The 20081-nt window shown below is 36.3% G+C and overlaps 1 protein-coding gene and 1 non-coding gene across 2 annotated transcripts; one reads left to right on the top strand and one right to left on the bottom strand.

The window, feature by feature from the left end:
* Window positions 1–394: 394 nt before the first annotated feature.
* Window positions 395–6235, bottom strand: LOC130974672 (ferritin-like catalase Nec2). The gene is made up of 4 exons (XM_057899530.1): window positions 6121–6235; window positions 1733–1976; window positions 1269–1494; window positions 395–763 (listed from the first exon to the last, which is right to left on the bottom strand). Exons 1-4 carry the CDS (start codon window positions 6233–6235, stop codon window positions 395–397), a joined length of 954 nt encoding a protein of 317 aa, XP_057755513.1.
* An 11013-nt stretch (window positions 6236–17248) lies between these two features.
* Window positions 17249–17356, top strand: LOC130977632 (small nucleolar RNA R71). Its single transcript, XR_009085317.1, has one exon. It is a non-coding gene; the product is annotated as a small nucleolar RNA R71 (small nucleolar RNA).
* Window positions 17357–20081: the final 2725 nt, after the last annotated feature.

Genomic DNA, 20081 nt, shown 5'->3' with positions numbered 1-20081 from the left:
ATCGAGACAGAGGTAGGATTGTAGGAGAATGAGATGTGTTTGTTAGAGTTTGTGGTAGTTAGCTAATCGCAAATTTTAAGTTGAGTGTGAAAGAAGCAATAAGGTTGAGGTACGAGAGTGTGCAGGACGTGACGGTGAAGTTAGGGCGATGGATTAGTTCCTGAAGCTCCAATTATAGATCTAATTTTTCATAGTTTTGTCATTGTTTGAATTTTTTATGATAAAAAATGACTATTTATTCTTAAATGATAAATTAAATACAATAACAAATGCCAAAAAATTTATTCAATATATGTTTTATTTATAACATAAGACTCTACATATATTTGTTGAATAATTTTTTTGCCTCAAAAGGCATATCGACATATATAGCTTTAGTGAGCTAATTGTGCAATTACAAAAAAGATTTGGCTATGGTACCACGACCTCCCTGAGGGTAGAATCCACCAGGAGTACGTTCATTACTTGTTCCATACACGATCCTCAGTATTTCTTGTGGAGATCTAGCATATGAATATGAAAAAATGTTACCAGCAAGAATATTTCCTGTGACATTACCCTCAGCACCAAGTTCTTTAGGTACCACAAGACCTTCATCTTTAATACCTCCCTTCCCTAAAGTGTTCCTGAGTTGTGAGATATGATTTGTGAACTCTGCCACATTCCATTTATATGGTTTTACTATCTCATCTTTGCGTTCGTATAGTAATGCTCGAATAACTGCATCTTGGCCAGATTCAACACCCAATAGTCCTGCAATAAGCTATACATACAACATAACTCAATGTTAACCATGGTTTCAGAAACCAAACCGAATCGGCCAGTTAATTGAAAATTAATTATTAAATCGGTTCAATTCAAGTTAAAAATTATTTGGCAACGAACCAATAAAAAATAAAAAAAATAATTGAAAAACTAATAATTGATCGAATTGACATAATTTTTTAACAGTTAATCAATTTAAAATAATAAATCACAAAAGTTTAAGTTTTTTAAAAAATTATATATTTTATATATAAATATATTATTTTATTATATATAATTTAATTTCAGTTAAATTTTAATTAGATTATTGAACTATTAAACTTCTAATTTTATCAATTCAGTTTTAGAATCTGGTTAATACTAATTTTGGGTATTAGTATTAGTTTTTTTTTTTTTTCAACATGTAATGTCCATCTAAATACTACCATTCCTTTTACCCAATTCATTTGTATAACTAAGTTTAGTAATATAATAATAAAATTTAATTAGAGATTTTATATTACCCCTTTTGCAAGTGGACTTTTGAGGAGTGGGTTGGCACCAACATAGCCATTGAGGCCAACATAAGGAATGGCATAAGATGCAATCAAATAGTTTATATCATTTGCATAGGGATCGAATGAAGGATAGAGCTTTTTCCCAAAAGCACTATCTATTATTTGGCCAAATGTTTCTGAGCTTAGATTCAGTAATGGTCTTGGAAATCCTTTCACGGTGTTCTTTATTGCCCTGCAAATCAAAGTTATTAGTTCCACGGTAATTTATTTACTCAAATATTTCATAAGGTGAAAACTCAAGTACAAGAAATCTCGTATAAAATTAATAGTTAAGAATTATTAGATGATAATTCAATCAAACTGTCAATTCATTTAGTGAATCTTATCTATCAACTTAATATGAAATTAATTATAATTGAGTTTTTATCATTTCATAAACGTATGCTAGATAGATAGATAAGAATAATAACCTCAAATGTCCAACTTCTTGGAGAGCAAACTGTAAAGTAACATCCTTAATAAGAGGACTAAGATATGCAATTTTACCACCAAAAGGAGAAGGTCCTCCTTGTGTTAATTTAGGGGCAAATTTATCCAAACCATAACCCAAAGCTCCATACAAGAAGAATTCAGCTTCTAAGTACTCCAAATTCAGAGCAAATTCAATCAAATCAGCATCAGATTTTGGAATAGTACGAAATGATTTTACAGGAACTACATTATGAGAATAAGAAAAGAGCACTAGTAGAAACACAACAAAGGAATTCATGAAATTGAAAATATGATGGATCATTTTTCTTTTCTTTTTATTGGGATTTCCTTTTTTTTTTCTCTAGATAATGATGATGCGACATATGGGTTGGTTCACATGTGTACCTATATATAATATTGAAACGGAAATTAAGAAAATTACAAATAACTCCTCTAGAAGAAGAAATCGTACTCCTTGCATTTTGAAAACGTGCTCCTTTCATTAATAAATGACAGTTTTATCTTTTGTATTTATTAAAAAATTAATGTATTTAGATCTTGTGTTTAACTACATTAGTTACGTTTTCAAATGAAAGTGTCATTTATTATAAAATAAATGAAATATTTTTAAAAAAAATCTGTATTGAATATTACTCTTATATTTTTTATTTTGATACCAAAAAGATCGTTTTATTTTAGAAAAAAAAATTAACAAAAAAATATTTGGTATTTTATACTATTTAACAACTTTATCATTGTAATTATTAACATTATTACTGTTATTATCATCTTCGATACAGTGAAAGCGGATAGAATTTGAGTCCAAGATTTGGTGATGTGTCCATGTATAACTTTTTTGTGACATTAAAAGAAACTAATATTTTTTTTGAAAATATCAAAAGAAACTAATATTGGTAATGAGATATGTAAATATTCAACAAAATTTGTCGATATAAAAGGAAAAAATCAATAATGATATTTAATTTATCATTCTATTAAATTTTTATATCTTTATTTGCTTGATTTGGAGAATATGCTTCAAAGTCGTATATTTTTATCCTTGAAGAGGAAAAAATCAATAATAAGATTTAATTTATCATTCTATTAAATTTTATATCATTATTGCTTGATTTGGAGAATATGCTTTAAAGTCAGACAAATTATATTTGTTATTCCTAAAATTTTTAAAAAATTTTAAAAATATATTTAATATTTAATTTGTTTTAATTTTATTTTTAAATATATTGCAATTATACTTTGAAGGTTAACACCCTTATTAATGGCATTGTCACATTATATAACCTAAGAATATAATTAGTATATGTATTTGTGACACATTTTTATTTTTAATATTGAATTAACAATGGTATTTTTTTGAATTGTATATTGCTATGGTATTTTTTTAAGATATGGAATAATTTAATTTAGAGAGTAAAAATCAGACCGTTCAATTTTTAAGAGGTATAAAAATCAGACCCTCCCATTTGTGTTTAAAAAATAAAAAAAATAGAGTACACAAATCGGACCGATTTGTGTACCGCAATTTTTTTATTTTTTAAACACAAATCAGAGTGTTTACCTGATGGAGAAAAAATATCAGTAAAGATTTTCACAAAATATCATGTTGCAAGTATAGTTCTAAATTGTTTGTCACTTAAGCAAATCCAATAAAATTAATCGAAATATTTAAACATCGGATCATCTCTCAAGGAATTGCAGGGAAGTGTACTTATAATTGGTTATGGAAAAGTATTTTTGGGGTTTTTGTGATAAGAGACGAGTAATGTAAATAACAAGGAAATAAAATAACAACTAAGAAAAGTCCTAGCAAGGATTGAGAATTGGAATTCCGGTCCTCATTATCATGATCAATTGTGATGGTAATTGCCTTTTGCTTTCACTTAGTCAACCTCTAACAATGAAGGAAAGTCAAGTGAGTAAAATCAACTTAAGTTCACAAGTCCTAATCAAAGAATAGATTTAGTGAAATCTAAGCCAATTAGCAATTTTCAATTACCAATCAACAAAAGAATTTTGATAACTCAAGAGTCTCTAATTGATCAATCCATGTTAAGAGCATAAAAAATCTAATTTAAAATCCAACCAAATATTTTATCAAACACTTGGAAGGCATAACATAAAAACATAGAAAACTAACGAGACATAGCAAAATCTAAAATTAACCAAAGCAAAGAAATCACAATAGCAAGACAATTGATCAATAAGAAACGTGAAACATAAATTGCATTAATGAAAATTGAGAGTAACATATGAGTTCATAAACTAAATTAGCAAAATAAAGGAATCAATAAGAGAAATAGATAACTAAAGTGCTAGAACAAATAGGAGTAAAAGAAAATTAAATTAAAACAAGGTAGAATTCTGAAATTGAGAAGAAATAAACCTAAAAACCCTAAAACCTAGAGAAAGGAGAGAGACTTTCTCCCTAGAAAACTACATCTAAACTTAAAATTATGTGTATGAATGTTGAATGATTGATTTCCCCCTTCCAGCTCCACTCTACAGCCTCTAATCTTCATTTTCGGGCTTGAAACTGGGCCAAAAAGAGCCCAGAAATCGCCCCGAGCGAATTCTGATATCTGCAGCATGTGACGTTCTGTCACGCGTACGCGTCGGCCACGCGTACGCGTCGATGAACAAAATCCTGGTCACGCGTGCGCGTCATCCACGCGTACGAGTCGCTTGTCTGCTTCACCAGTCACACGTACGCATCGCCACGCGTGCGTGTCCCTGCCAACTTCTCAAAACTTCAACTTCTTGTGTTCTTTCCACTTTTACATGCTTCCTTTCCATCCTCTAAGCTATTCCTGTCCTACAAACCCTGAAAACACTCAACACACATATCACGGCATTGAATAGTAATAAGAGAGGATTAAAATTAGCAAATTTAAGGCCAAAGAAGCATGTTTTCAATCATAACACAAAATTAGGAAGAAAAATGTAAAACATGCGAATTATATAAATAAGTGTGAGAAAAATAGATAAAATCCACTCAAATCAATACAAAATAAACCATAAAATAGTGATTTATCATTACCTTCCATAGTTTTAAAAAATACCAAAAATTACAATGCTAAGGTATATCACTCGTCCCACTTCCATATCTAAATTTTTTAGCCTTGGTGTGATGTATAAAAAATATTAACTTTTTTATTTATATTTAAAATATTTTTTAATATATTTAACTTTAAATTAATTTCAATTTATTATTTTTATTGGTGCAAATATTACGCAAAAATACATAACATAGAAATTCACAAAATAGTTAGATTAATTAAAGAAAAAGACATAATATGTAACAGGCCAACATCTTAATTTCTGCAAGAAAGTGTACATACATATTTTTTTTGTAAACAATTAAAACTTTAGTTTATGTCTTTAACACTGATCATCACATATTCACAGGTTATATCTCTGCCCGTATCAAAGTATCCTAACTTTATGTTTTCAAATTTTATGTCTAGATGTTATTTTGAGATTTTTAATAAGATCATACTTATAAAAAAATTAATATAAAATAAAAGGATAAAAGAATATAAATAAAAAAATTTAGAAAAAATTATATTTAACAATATATTAAACTCAAGATTAGAATATAACCTAGTAACCATAATAATTATTAAGAAAAATATAAAGCTTAAATATAAAAATTTATAATCATGTAATATACTAAGGGACATATATATAATGTATGATTGATTTACTTTAAATTAGGAATAGAAATATTCAATTAATGCTAAATTAATTTAATTATCTAATTTTAGAATAAATCATTCTAATTATATGTGATTGATTATTAATATTAAAAATCTACTATAGAGCTTTTAATTAATAATTTTTTATTTATATATACGCATATATTAATTGTTTAATTAATAGCTTTTATATTCTTAGGATATATTATTTTGTTTAAATAATTCTAAATTTTTTTTATTTATGTATACATACATACATACATATTAATTGTATTTAAATATATCACTACAAGAAAAGTGTCAAGTACCGTTGAATTTAGTGTTGCTAAGTAGCGCCGTCTTTATTGACAAATTTACTAGTAGTTTAGGTGTGAAATTCGTAGTGTCAAAATATTACTAGTGAATTTTCGTTTCCGATAATAAATTTGCCGATAATAATTGAAGAAAAAACGGAAAAAATATACGTGAAATTTAGGGTCGAATTTATCGTCGAAAAATTTCAATGGTAAACTCACTTAGTGAAACGCTATATTTTGATAACCCGCAACATGTTACCATTGGATTTATCCGCTGGTAATTATGCCTTAAATTCAAACCGCGAATCATCTTCCCCCTCATTTGAATCTCTCTCTCTCTCTCTCTCTCTCTCTCTCTCTCTCTCTCTTTCTAACCCTCTTGCCTCCCACTTTCTCTCCCCTCTGATCTCTCCAGCAGGCCCCTCCTCTTCAGAAGCCCCCTCCGATGCCGGCCAGCAGCCTTGTCTTTGTTGGCATTGTTCGTCACCATTGCTACTGCCAGATTCTGCCGCTGCTGCTGCCGACCTCTTCTTCTTTGCGCTAGTGCTCAGGTAATGCTTCTGAACTTTTCTTTTGTGTTCATTATTTTGGTTCTGATTTGTAGTGATTTGTTATTATAATTTTAGTTCTAATTTGTTATCATAATTTTCTGTTTGTTATTTGATTCTGATTTGTTATTATAAATTTGTGTTCGTTATTTTGGTTCTGATTTGTTATTATAATTGTGTTCGTTATTTGATTCTAATTTGTTATTATAAATTTAGTTCTGATTTGTTATTATAATTTTGTGTTCGTTATTTGATTTTGATTTGTTATGATTCTAAATAAAACATGTTTTGAGGTGTTTTTGATTAAGTTATTGGTTTGATTATGAACAAATTAAAACCCCATAGTTAGGAGCTCAACTAATCAGTTAACTGATTAGGTTATTTTGGATATGTTGTGACTGTTTGTAAGTTTTAATTCATGATTATGAAATATAAGGATGGATATATGTCCAATTTTAGGGGATGTTATATCAAAAATTTTTTCCATATAAGCGTAAATAGAATTTGTGTTGTATTTGTTGATTTATGTGATTTAAAGTGTCTATAGATTTTATATTTGATATAAATGTATGTGTTTGTGACTAGTGTTAATTGATATTCTCTTTGTAGACATGACGAGAGGTAGAGGTGTCACGGATCGATCATGTGGACATGGTAGAGCTAGGGAGGGGTTCTATTGGAACGCCTTGGACTTCTCAGTTGTCCCCTTCTATGCCGACCACCCTTGTGATGTCATCGGCAATGGGTGCATAGGACCAGCCGTTCATCATGATCCTTATCCTTAACTACGTGTCTCCTACTGCTACACCACCCTTGTAGCCAGGAAGTTGTCCATCTGTTTGGTCAGATTGGGCTCCTCCACCACCTTCATCCACTTAGCAGCACACTACTGGTGCACGAAAATTGCACTCACACTATGTAATTCCACATAACTAATCAGTAAGTGCACTGGGTCGTCCAAGTAATACCTTACGTGAGTAAGGGTCGATCCCACGGAGATTGTTGGCTTGAAGCAAGCTATGGTTATCTTATTATTCTTAGTCAAGATACCAATAGGGTTCTTTAGTTTTAATTGTAAAAAGTGAAAGAGCATGAAATGAGTAATTGTTACGCAGTAATGGAGAATGTGTTGGAGTTTTGGAGATGCTTTGTCTTCTGAATCTCTACTTTCCTACTGTCATCTTCTTCATGCACGCAAGGTTCCTTCTATGGCAAGCTGTATGTTGGTGGATCACCGTTGTCAATGGCTACCATCCGTCCTCTCAGTGAAAATGGTCCAAATGCACTGTCACCGCATGGCTAATCATCTGTCGGTTCTCGATCATGTCGGAATAGGATCCATTGATCCTTTTGCATCTGTCACTACGCCCAACACTCACGAGTTTGAAGCTCGTCACAGTCATCCAATCCCTGAATCCTACTCAGAATACCACAGGCAAGGTTTAGACTTTTCAGATTCTCAAGGATGCTGCCAATGGATTCTAGCTTATACCACGAAGACTCTGATTAAGGAATCCAAGAGATACTCATTCAATCGAAGGTATAGCAGAGGTAGTTATCAGGCTCGTGTTCATAGGTTGAGAATGGTGATAAGTGTCACAGATAATCACCTTCTTCATATTGAAGCGCGAATGAATATCTTAGATAGAAACAAGCATGTTTGAATGGAAAACAGAAATAATTGCATTAATTCATCGAGACACAGCAGAGCTCCTCACCCCCAACAATGGAGTTTAGAGACTCATGCTGTCAGAGAATACAAAGTTCAAATCTAAAATGTCATGAGGTACAGAATAAATCTCTAAAAATTGTTTAAATACTAAACTAGTAACCTAGGTTTACAGAGAATGAGTAAACTAAGATAAATAGTGCAGAAATCTACTTTTGGGTCCCACTTGGTGTGTGCTGGGGCTGAGACTTGAGCTTTTCACGTGCCTGGGCTGTTTCTGGAGTTAAACAACAGGTTGTAACCTATTTTGGGCGTTTAACTCCAACTGGTAACCTGTTTCTGGCGTTTAACGCCAGAATGGAACATGGAACTGGCGTTAAACGCCAGTCTATGTCGTTTATCTTCGAGCAAAGTATGAACTATTATATATTTCTGGAAAGTTCTGAATGTCTACTTTCTAACCCAATTGAGAGCGCGTCAATTGGACTCATGTAGCTCCAAAAAATCCATTCCGAGTGCAGAGAGGTCAGAATCTAACAGCAGCAGCAGTCATTTTTCAGCCTGAATCAGATTTTTGCTCAGCTCCTTCAATTTCAGCCAGAAAATATCTGAAATCATAAAAAAACACACAAACTCATAGTAAAGTCCAGAAATATGAATTTTGCCTAAGAACTAATAAAAATATACTAAAAACTAACTAAAACATACTAAAAACTACATGAAATTATCCCCAAAAAGCGTATAAAATATCCGCTCATCACAACACCAAACTTAAACTGTTGCTTGTCCTCAAGCAACTAGATAAATAAAATAGGATAAAAAGAAATCAAGAAGCAATAATATCTCAGAGTTTTAAGTGAAGCTCAGATTCTAATTAAATGAGCGGGACTAGTAGCTTTTTGCTTCCGAATAGTTTTGGCATCTCACTTTATCCTTTGAAATTCAGAATGATTGGCATTCATAGGAACTCAGAATTCAGATAGTATTATTGATTCTCCTAGTTTAGTATGTTGAATCTTGAACATAGCTACTTTATGAGTCTTGGCCGTGGCCCTAAGCATTTTGTTTTCCAGTATTACCACTGGATACATAAAAGCCACAGACACATAACTGGGTGAACCTTTTCAAATTGTGACTTAGCTTTGCTAAAGTCCTTAATTAGAGGTGTCCATAGTTCTTAAGCACACTCTTTTGCTTTGGATCACGACTTTAACCACTCAGTCTCAAGCTTTTCACTTGGACCTGCATGCCACAAGCACATGGTTAGGAACAGCTTGATTTAGCCGCTTAGGCCTGGATTTATTTCCTTGGACCCTCCTATCCATTGATGCTCAAAGCCTTGGATCCTTTTTACCCTTGCCTTTGGGTTTAAAGGGCTATTGGCTTTTTTTGCTTTTTTTTCTCTCTTTTTTTTCACTGCTTTTTCTTGCTTCAAGAATTAATTTCATGATTTTTCAGATCATCAATAACATTTCTCATGTTCATCATTCCTTCAAGAGCCAACAGATTTAACATTCATAAACTCTACTATCAAAATTATGCACTGTTTAGGCATTCATTCAGAAGACAAAAAGTATTGCCACCACATATAAATAATTAGAATTTTCCTTATTAAAAACTCGAAAAAATATTGCCTCCTTATTCTAAAAATATGCTATTTTATTCATGTTTGTTGATGATGAGAAAAATGAATTATATTTTAATTGGAGATAAAATCAAAATAAAGATACTAATTACTACTAATCAGATAGGTTCCTAAAAATAAAAGTTATCACAGATTTAAGGTTAAGATTAGGACTCAACAACCTTTAGTTTGGGAGATGATGGGTGCTCCTTCAACCTGTGGGGTGTCTGGTCCTTCAAGAGATAGCTTCTGGTGCTTCAGCTCCTGTATCTCCGGATATTCGTCTTCTTTCAGATCGAATTTAACTTTCGGGATCACTGATCTCAGACCCATTATTTTGTGGTAATGGTCTGCATGTTCTTTAGTTAAGAACTTCTCTTGATTCTAAAGTGGTTTTGGAATATTCTCTTTCTTGCCTCTTAAAATGGTTTGTTTTCCCTTAGGTGCCATGATCTTAATGAGTTTTAGCTCATTGATCACGGAAAAACATACCAAACTTAGAGGTTTGCTTGTCCTCAAGCAAAAGAAAAAAAAGGAGAGGAATAGAAGGAGAGGCAATTTCGAAAATTCTCCTCCCCACAATCCTGGCGTTAAACGCCCAGGAGATGCTTTCTTTGGGCGTTTAACGCCCAGTCCTTGGTTGTTTTGGGCGTTTAACGCCCACTTGCTGCTTCTTTCTGGCATTAAACGCCAGAAACCTTCCTTACTGGCATTTTTGCGCCAGTGATGTCCTTTTCTCTGTGATTCCTCTGCTTTATGTCCTGAACCTTTATTTCTCTGTATCTTTCACTGAAATGTATTATCTAATTTAGAATTAAAATTACAAATAAAATAAACTCATGAATGGATTGCCTCCCAGCAAGTGCTTATTTACTGTCTTTAGCTGGACTATTACTGAGCTTTTAATCTAGTCTGCAATGTCTGCAAAACACGGAGCTTCCTGAATAGCAAACAATTGCTCATTCGGAAAGGTTTCAGAGATCTCAGTATGAGGGAGGGATGCTCCTGCTACTGGTTCTATCCGGGACAGGTGATCAGCTACTTGGTTCTCTTTTCCTTTTCTGTCTCTTATTTCTATATCAAACTCTTGCAGAAGCAATACCCATCTTATGAGTCTGAGTTTTGAATCCTGCTTTGTGAGTAGATATTTAAGAGCAGCATGGTCAGTGTACACAATCACTTTTGATCCTACTAAGTAAGGTCTGAACTTGTCAATGGCGTAAACCACTGTAAGTAACTCTTTTTCTATGGTTGTGTAGTTCTTCTGTGCGTCATTTAAAATATAACTGGCATAGTAAATGACGTGCAGAAGCTTGTCATGCCTTTGTCCCAACACTGCACCAATGGCATGGTCATTGGCATCACACATTAGTTCAAATGGTAATGTCCAGTCTGGTGCAGAGATGACTGGTGCTATGACCAGCTTAGCTTTCAGAGTCTCAAACACCTACAGACACTCCTTATCAAAGATGAATGGCGTGTCAGCAGCTAGCAGATTACTCAGAGATTTTGTAATTTTTGAAAAATCTTTTATAAACCTTCTGTAGAATCCTGCATGCCCCAGAAAGCTTCTGATTGCCTTAACATTGGCAGGTGGTGGTAATTTTTCAATTACCTCTACCTTAGCTTGAGCCATTGGTGCGCGAAATTGTGAACAATACTTTTCACAACTCTCATAATCCCCGGTAATGATCCCCAAAAAACTTGGTGTTCAATACCATGGCATAAACACAACTTCGCACAACTAACCAGCAAGTGCACTGGGTCGTCCAAGTAATAAACCTTACGCGACACGGCTATCCATCTGTCGGTTCTCGATCAGGCCGGAATAGAATCCAGTGATTCTTTTGCGTCTGTCACTAACGCCCCGCCTTCAGGAGTTTGAAGCACGTCACAATCATTCAATCATTGAATCCTACTCAGAATACCACAGACAAGGTTAGACCTTCCGGATTCTCTTGAATGCCGCCATCAGTTCTTGCCTATACCACGAAGACTCTGATCTCACGGAATGGCTGGCTCGGTTGTCAGGCGAGCACTCGGTTGTCAGGCGATCAACCATGCATCGTGTATCAGGAATCCAAGAGATATTCACCCAATCTAAGGCAGAACGGAGGTGGTTGTCAGGCACACGTTCATAGGTGAGAATGATGATGAGTGTAACGGATCATCACATTCATCAAGTTGAAGAACAAGTGATATCTTAGAACAAGAACAAGCGGAATTGAATAGAAGAACAATAGTAATTGCATTAATACTCGAGGTACAGCAGAGCTCCACACCTTAATCTATGGTGTGTAGAAACTCCACCGTTGAAAATACATAAGAACAAGGTCTAGGCATGGCCGTGAGGCCAGCCTCCCAATACGTGATCTCAGATCTAAAGTGATCAAAAGATGTCTACCAAGATCAAAAGATGAAAATACAATAGTAAAAGGTCCTACTTATAGAAAACTAGTAGCCTAAGGTTTACAAAGATGAGTAAATGACATAAAAATCCACTTCCGGGCCCACTTGGTGTGTGCTTGGGCTGAGCAATGAAGCATTTTCGTGTAGAGACTCTTCTTGGAGTTAAACGCCAGCTTTTGTGCCAGTTTGGGCGTTTAACTCCCATTTTGGTGCCAGTTCCGGCGTTTAACGCTGGAAATTCTGAAGGTGACTTTGAACGCCGGTTTGGGCCATCAAATCTTGGGCAAAGTATGGACTATCATATATTTCTGGAAAGCCCAGGATGTCTACTTTCCAACGCCGTTGAGAACGCGCCAATTGGGCTTCTGTAGCTCCAGAAAATCCACTTCGAGTGCAGGGAGGTCAGAATCCAACAGCATCTGCAGTCCTTTTCAGTCTCTGAATCAGATTTTTGCTCAGGTCCCTCAATTTCAGCCAGAAAATACCTGAAATCACAGAAAAACACACAAACTCATAGTAAAGTCCAGAAAAGTGAATTTTAACTAAAAATTAATAAAAATATACTAAAAACTAAACCAAATATACTAAAAACATACTAAAAACAATGCCAAAAAGCGTACAAATTATCCGCTCATCACAACACCAAACTTAAATTGTTGCTTGTCCTCAAGCAACTGAAAATCAAATAAGATAAAAAGAAGAGAATATGCAATGAATTCCAAAAATATCTATGAAGATCAGTATTAATTAGATGAGCGGGGCTTTTAGCTTTTTGCCTCTGAACAGTTTTGGCATCTCACTCTATCCTTTGAAACTCAGAATGATTGGCTTCTTTAGGAACTCAGAATCCAGATAGTGTTATTGATTCTCCTAGCTAAGTATAATAATTCTTGAACACAGCTACTTATTGAGTCTTGGCTGTGGCCCAAAGCACTCTGTCTTCCAGTATTACCACCGGATACATACATGCCACAGACACATAATTGGGTGAACCTTTTCAGATTGTGACTCAGCTTTGCTAAAGTCCCCAATTAGAGGTGTCCAGGGTTCTTAAGCACACTCTTTTTGCCTTGGATCACAACTTTATTTCTTTCTTTTTCTTTTCTTTTTCTTTCTCTCATTTTTTTTCGTCTTTCTCTTTCTCTTTCTCTTTTTTTTTTGTATTCACTGCTTTTTCTTGCTTCAAGAATCATTTTTATGATTTTTCAGATCCTCAGTAACATGTCTCCTTTTTCATCATTCTTTCAAGAGCCAACATTCATGAACCACAAATTCAAAAGACATATGCACTGTTTAAGCATACATTCAGAAAACAAAAGTGTTGCCACCACATCAAAATAATTAAACTGTTATAAAATTCAAAATTCATGCAATTCTTTTTCTTTTTCAATTAAGAACATTTTTTATTCAAGAAAGGTGATGGATTCATAGGACATTCATAACTTTAAGGCATAGACACCTAAGACACTAATGATCATAAGACACAAACATGGATAAACATAAGCATGAAAATTCGAAAAACAAGAAAATAAAGAACAAGGAGATTAAAGAACGGGTCCACCTTAGTGATGGCGGCTTGTTCTTCCTCTTGAAGATCTTATGGAGTGCTTGAGCTCCTCAATGTCTCTTCCTTGTCTTTGTTGCTCCTCTCTCATGATTCTTTGATCTTCTCTAATTTCATGGAGGAGGATAGAATGTTCTTGGTGCTCCACCCTTAGTTGTCCCATGTTGGAACTTAATTCTCCTAGGGAGGTGTTCAGTTGCTCCCAATAGTCTTGTGGAGGAAAGTGCATCCCTTGAGGCATCTCAGGGATCTCATGATGAGAGGGGTCTCTTGTTTGCTCCATCCTTTTCTTGGTGATGGGCTTATCCTCATCAATGGGGGTGTCTCCTTCTATGTCAACTCCAACTGAATAACAGAGGTGACAAATGAGGTGAGGAAAGGCTAACCTTGCCAAGGTGGAGGACTTGTCCGCCACCTTATAGAGTTCTTGGGCTATAACCTCATGAACTTCCACTTCTTCTCCAATCATGATGCTATGAATCATGATGGCCCGGTCTAGAGTAACTTCGGACCGGTTGCTAGTGGGAATGATTGAGCGTTGGATAAACTCCAACCATCCTCTAGCCACGGGTTTGAGGTCATGCCTTCTTAGTTGAACCGGCTTCCCTCTTGAATCTCTCTTCCATTGGGCGCCCTCTTCACAAATGTCAGTGAGGACTTGGTCCAACCTTTGATCAAAGTTGACCCTTCTTGTGTAAGGATGTTCATCTCCTTGCATCATGGGCAAGTTGAATGCCAACCTCACATTTTCCGGACTAAAATCCAAGTATTTTCCCCGAACCATAGTAAGCCAATTCTTTGGATCCGGGTTCACACTTTGATCATGGTTCTTGGTGATCCATGCATTGGCATAGAACTCTTGAACCATTAAGATTCCGACTTGTTGAATGGGGTTGGTAAGAACTTCCCAACCTCTTCTTCGGATCTCATGTCGGATCTCCGGATATTCACTCTTTTTGAGTGAAAAAGGGACCTTGGGGATCACCTTCTTCAAGGCCACAACTTCATAGAAGTGGTCTTGATGCACCCTTGAGATGAATCTCTCCATCTCCCATGACTCGGAGGTGGAAGCTTTTGCCTTCCCTTTCCTCTTTCTAGAGGTTTCTCCGGCCTTGGATGCCATAAATGGTTATGGAAAAACAAAAAGCACTGCTTTTACCACACCAAACTTAAAAGGTTTGCTCGTCCTCGAGCAAAAGAAGAAAGAAGAGAGTAGAAGAAGAAGAAATGAGGAAGAAGGGAATGGCTTTGTGTTCGGCCAAAGAGGGGGAGAAGTGGTGTTTAGGTTGTGTGAAAATGAAGGGGTGAGGAAGAGTTTATATAGGAGAGGGGGGGCTCATGGTTCGGTCATGTATGGGTGGGATTGGGAGGGAAAGTGGTTTGAATTTGAAGGTTGAGGTAGGTGGGGTTTTATGAAGGATGGATGTGAGTGGTGAAGAGAAGGATGGGATTTGATAGGTGAAGGGTTTTTGGGGAAGAGGTGTTGAGGTGATTGGTGAATGGGTGAAGAAGAGAGAGGGTGGTGGGGTAGGTGGGGATCCTGTGGGGTCCACAGATCCTGAGGTGTCAAGGAAAAGTCATCCCTGCACCAAATGGCATGCAAAATTGCGTTTTTAGCCAATTCTGGCGTTAAACGCTGGGCTAGTGCCCATTTCTGGCGTTTAACGCCAAGTTCTTGCCCTTTTCTGGCGTTTAACGCCAGTCTGGTGCCCCTTTTTGGCGTTAAACGCCCAGAATGGTGCCAGACTGGGCGTTAAACGCCCAACAGCTAGCCTTACTGGCGTTTAAACGCCAGCACGCTCTCCTCCAGGGTGTGCTGTTTTTCTTCCTGTTTTTCATTCTGTTTTTGCTTTTTCAATTGATTTTGTGACTTCTCATGATCATCAACCTACAAAATAAAATAAAATAACAAAGAAAAATAGATAAAATATGACATTGGGTTGCCTCCCAACAAGCGCTTCTTTAATGTCAGTAGCTTGACAGAGGGCTCTCATGGAGCCTCACATTTTCTCAGAGCAATGTTGGAACCTCCCAACACCAAACTTAGAGTTTGAATGTGGGGGTTCAACACCAAACTTAGAATTTGGTTGTGGCCTCCCAACACCAAACTTAGAGTTTGACTGTGGGGGTTCTGTTTGACTCTGTTTTGAGAGAAGCTCTTCATGCTTCCTCTCCATGGTGACAGAGGGATATCCTTGAGCCTTAAACACAAAGGATTCTTCATTCACTTGAATGATCAGTTCACCTCCATCAACATCAATCACAGCCTTTGCTGTGGCTAGGAAGGGTCTGCCAAGGATGATAGATTCATCCATGCACTTCCCAGTCTCTAGGACTATGAAATCAGCAGGGATGTAATGGTCTTCAATCTTTACCAAAACATCCTCTACAAGTCCATAAGCTTGTTTTCTCGAATTGTCTGCCATCTCTAGTGAGATTCTTGCAGCTTGCACCTCAAAGATCCCTAGCTTCTCCATTACAGAGAGAGGCATGAGGTTTACACTTGACCCTAAGTCACACAGAGCCTTCTTGAAGGTCATGGTGCCTATGGTACAAGGTATGGAGAACTTCCCAGGGTCTTGTCTCTTTTGAGGTAATTTCTGCCTAGACAAGTCATCCAATTCTTTGGTGAGCAAAGGAGGTTCGTTCTCCCAAGTCTCATTTCCAAATAACTTGTCATTTAGCTTCATGATTGCTCCAAGGTATTTAGCAACTTGCTCTTCAGTGACATACTCATCCTCTTCAGAGGAGGAATACTCATCAGAGCTCATGAAGGGCAGAAGTAAGTCCAATAGAATCTCTATGGTCTTATTTTGAGCCTCAGATTCCCATGGTTCCTCATTAGGGAACTCATTGGAGGCTAGTGCACGCCCATTGAGGTCTTCCTCAGTGGCGTTCACTTCCTCTCCTTCCTCTCCAAATTCGGCCATGTTGATGGCCTTGCACTCTCCTTTTGGATTTTCTTCTGTATTGCTTGGAAGAGTACTAGGAGGGAGTTCAGTAATTTTCTTGCTCAGCTGTCCCACTTGTGCCTCCAAATTCCTAATGGAGGACCTTGTTTCAGTCATGAAACTTTGAGTGGTTTTGATTAGATCAGAGACCATGGTTGCTAAGTCAGAGTGGTTCTGCTTAGAATTCTCTGTCTGTTGCTGAGAAGATGATGGAAAAGGCTTGCCATTGCTAAACCTGTTTCTTCCACCATTATTGTTGTTGAAACCTTGTTGAGGTCTCTGTTGATCCTTCCATGAGAGATTTGGGTGATTTCTCCATGAAGAATTATAGGTGTTTCCATAGGGTTCTCCCATGTAATTCACCTCTTCCATTGAAGGGTTCTCAGGATCATAAGCTTCTTCTTTAGATGAAGTATCCTTAGTACTGCTTGGTGCATTTTGCATTCCAGACAGACTTTGAGAAATCAAATTGACTTGTTGAGTCAATATCTTGTTCTGAGCCAGAATGGCATTCAGAGTATCAATCTCAAGAACTCCTTTCTTCTGATTAGTCCCATTGTTCACAGGATTCCTTTCAAAAGTGTACATGAATTAGTTATTTGCAATCATTTCAATTAGTTCTTGAGCTTCTGTAGGCGTCTTCTTCAGATGAAGAGATCCTCCAGCAGAGCTATCCAGAGACATCTTGGATAGTTCAGAGAGACCATCATAGAAAATACCTATGATGCTCCATTCAGAAAGCATGTCAGAAGGACATTTTTTGATTAATTGTTTGTATCTTTCCCAAGCTTCATAGTGGGATTCTCCATCCTTCTGTCTGAAGGTTTGGACTTCCACTCTAAGCTTACTCAATTTTTGAGGTGGAAAGAACTTTGCCAAGAAAGCATTGACTAGCTTTTCCCATGAGTCCAGGCTTTCTTTAGGTTGTGAGTCTAACCATGTCCTGGCTCTGTCTCTTACAGCAAAAGGGAATAGCATAAGTCTGTAGACCTCAGGGTCAACCCCATTAGTCTTGACAGTGTCACAGATTTGCAAGAATTCAGCTAAGAACTGATGAGGATCTTCCAATGGAAGTCCATGGAACTTGCAATTCTGTTGCATTAGAGAAACTAATTGAGGCTTAAGCTCAAAGTTGTTTTCTCCAATGGCAGGGATAGAGATGCTTCTCCTATAGAAGTCGGGAGTAGGTGCAGTAAAGTCACCCAGCACCTTCCTTGCATTGTTTGCATTGTTGTTGTTTTCGGCTGCCATGTGTTCTTCTTCTTTGAAGATTTCTGTTAAGTCCTCTACAGAGAGTTGTGCTTTAGCTTCTCTTAGCTTTCTCTTCAAGGTCCTTTCAGGTTCAGGATCAGCTTCAACAAGAATGCTTTTGTCTTTGTTCCTGCTCATATGAAAGAGAAGAGAACAAGAAAATATGGAATCCTCTATGTCACAGTATAGAGATTCCTTGAGGTGTCAGAGAAGAAGAAAAATAGAAGGAAGAAGGAGAAGAATTCGAACTTAGTCAGACAGAGTTCGAATTGTGCATTGAGGAGGAGTGGTACGCCATAAATAGAAGGATGTGAGAAGAGGGGAAGAGCTTTTTCGAAAATTAAGTTAAAAAGATTTTTAAAAAAAAATTTTTTTTGAAAAACTTTAATTGATTTTCGAAAATCAAGAGTGGGAAAGAAATCAAGTAATTTTTTGAAAAAGACTTTGAAATTAGAACTCAAAAAGATATGATTAAAAACTGTTTTGAAAAAGATGTGATTAAAAAGATATGATTGAGAAGATATGATTTTAAAAGGATTTGATTTTAAAAATTAATAACTTGGCTATCAAGAAAAGATATGATTCAAACATTAAACCTTTCTCAACAGAAAAGGCAACATACTTGAAATGTTTAATCAAATTATTAATTGTTAGCAAGTATCTTTGAAAAAGGAAAGAAATTGATTTTGAAAACATTTGATTGAAAAGATATGATTTGAAAAAGATTTGATTTTGAAAAACTTTGAAAACTTGAAAAAAAATTGATTTGAAAACAAAATCCTCCCCCTTGTGCCATCCTGGCGTTAAACGCCCAGAATGGTGCACATTCTGGCGTTTAACGCCCAATGCACTACCTTTTTGGGCATTAAACGCCCAACCAGGCACCCTGGCTGGCGTTTAAACGCCAGTCTGTCCTTCTTCACTGGGCGTTTTGAACGCCCAGCTTTTTCTGTGTAATTCCTCTGCTGCATGTTCTGAATCTTCAGTTCCCTGTACTATTGACTTGAAAATAGAACTAAGATCAAATAAGCAATGCATGCAAGACACCAAACTTAAAATTAGACACTAGACTCAAACAAGAAACATAAAATATTTTTGGTTTTTATGATTTTGTAATTTTTTTTTTGGATTTTTTTTTCAAAAATTAAGTGGAAAAGGAAAATAAAGGTATCAAAATTCTTAATGAGAATTCCAGGAATCATGCAATGTTAGTCTAAAGCTTCAGTCTAAAGGAATTAGACATGAATAGCCAAGCTTCAGCAGGACATTGCATTCAAGAGCTAAATTGATGAGAATCAATCAGCTTTGGTGATGATAAGATCATCACCTTGAAACACTAGAATTCATTCTTAAGAACTCTGAAAAATACCTAATCTAAGCAACAAGATGAACCGTCAGTTGTCCATACTCGAAACAATCCCCGGCAACGGCGCCAAAAACTTGGTGCGCGAAATTGTGAACAATACTTTTCACAACTCTCATAATCCCCGGTAATGATCCCCAAAAAAACTTGGTGTTCAATACCATGGCATAAACACAACTTCGCACAACTAACCAGCAAGTGCACTGGGTCGTCCAAGTAATAAACCTTACGCGAGTAAGGGTCGATCCCACGGAGATTGTTGGTATGAAGCAAGCTATGGTCATCTTGTAAATCTTAGTCAGGCAAACTCAAATGGATATGGTGATATACGAATAAAACATAAAGATAAAGATAGAGATACTTATGTAATTCATTGGTGGGAATTTCAGATAAGCGCATGAAGATGCTGTGTCCCTTCCGTCTCTCTGCTTTCCTACTGTCTTCATCCAATCCTTCTTACTCCTTTCCATGGCAAGCTTATGCAAGGGTTTCACCGTTGTCAGTGGCTACCTCCCATCCTCTCAGTGGAAATGTTCAACGCACCCTGTCACGGCACGGCTATCCATCTGTCGGTTCTCGATCAGGCCGGAATAGAATCCAGTGATTCTTTTGCGTCTGTCACTAACGCCCCGCCTTCAGGAGTTTGAAGCACGTCACAGTTATTCAATTATTGAATCCTACTCAGAATACCACAGACAAGGTTAGACCTTCCGGATTCTCTTGAATGCCGCCATCAGTTCTTGCCTATACCACGAAGACTCTGATCTCACGGAATGGCTGGCTCGGTTGTCAGGCGAGCACTCGGTTGTCAGGCGATCAACCATGCATCGTGTATCAGGAATCCAAGAGATATTCACCCAATCTAAGGCAGAACGGAGGTGGTTGTCAGGCACACGTTCATAGGTGAGAATGATGATGAGTGTCACGGATCATCACATTCATCAAGTTGAAGAACAA

The sequence above is a fragment of the Arachis stenosperma genome, chromosome 4 (assembly GCF_014773155.1).
Source record: "Arachis stenosperma cultivar V10309 chromosome 4, arast.V10309.gnm1.PFL2, whole genome shotgun sequence".
NCBI lineage: Eukaryota > Viridiplantae > Streptophyta > Magnoliopsida > Fabales > Fabaceae > Arachis > Arachis stenosperma.
The sequence above is the reverse complement of the archived record's forward strand: the minus strand, read 5'-3'. Positions and strand labels throughout refer to the sequence as shown.

What these genes read in the sequence shown, in the direction of transcription:
- LOC130974672 (XM_057899530.1), bottom strand. Translation starts at nt 6,235, where the DNA reads ATGGTGACGAACAATGCCAACAAAGACAAGGCTGCTGGCCGGCATCGG. An exon ending in AGAAAGTGGGAGGCAAGAGG is followed by an intron (nt 1,977 to 6,120) that starts GTTAGAAAGAGA and finishes CTCATAATGTAG; the next exon opens with TTCCTGTAAAATCATTTCGT. An exon ending in AAAGTCCACTTGCAAAAGGG is followed by an intron (nt 764 to 1,268) that starts GTAATATAAAAT and finishes TTGTATGTATAG; the next exon opens with CTTATTGCAGGACTATTGGG.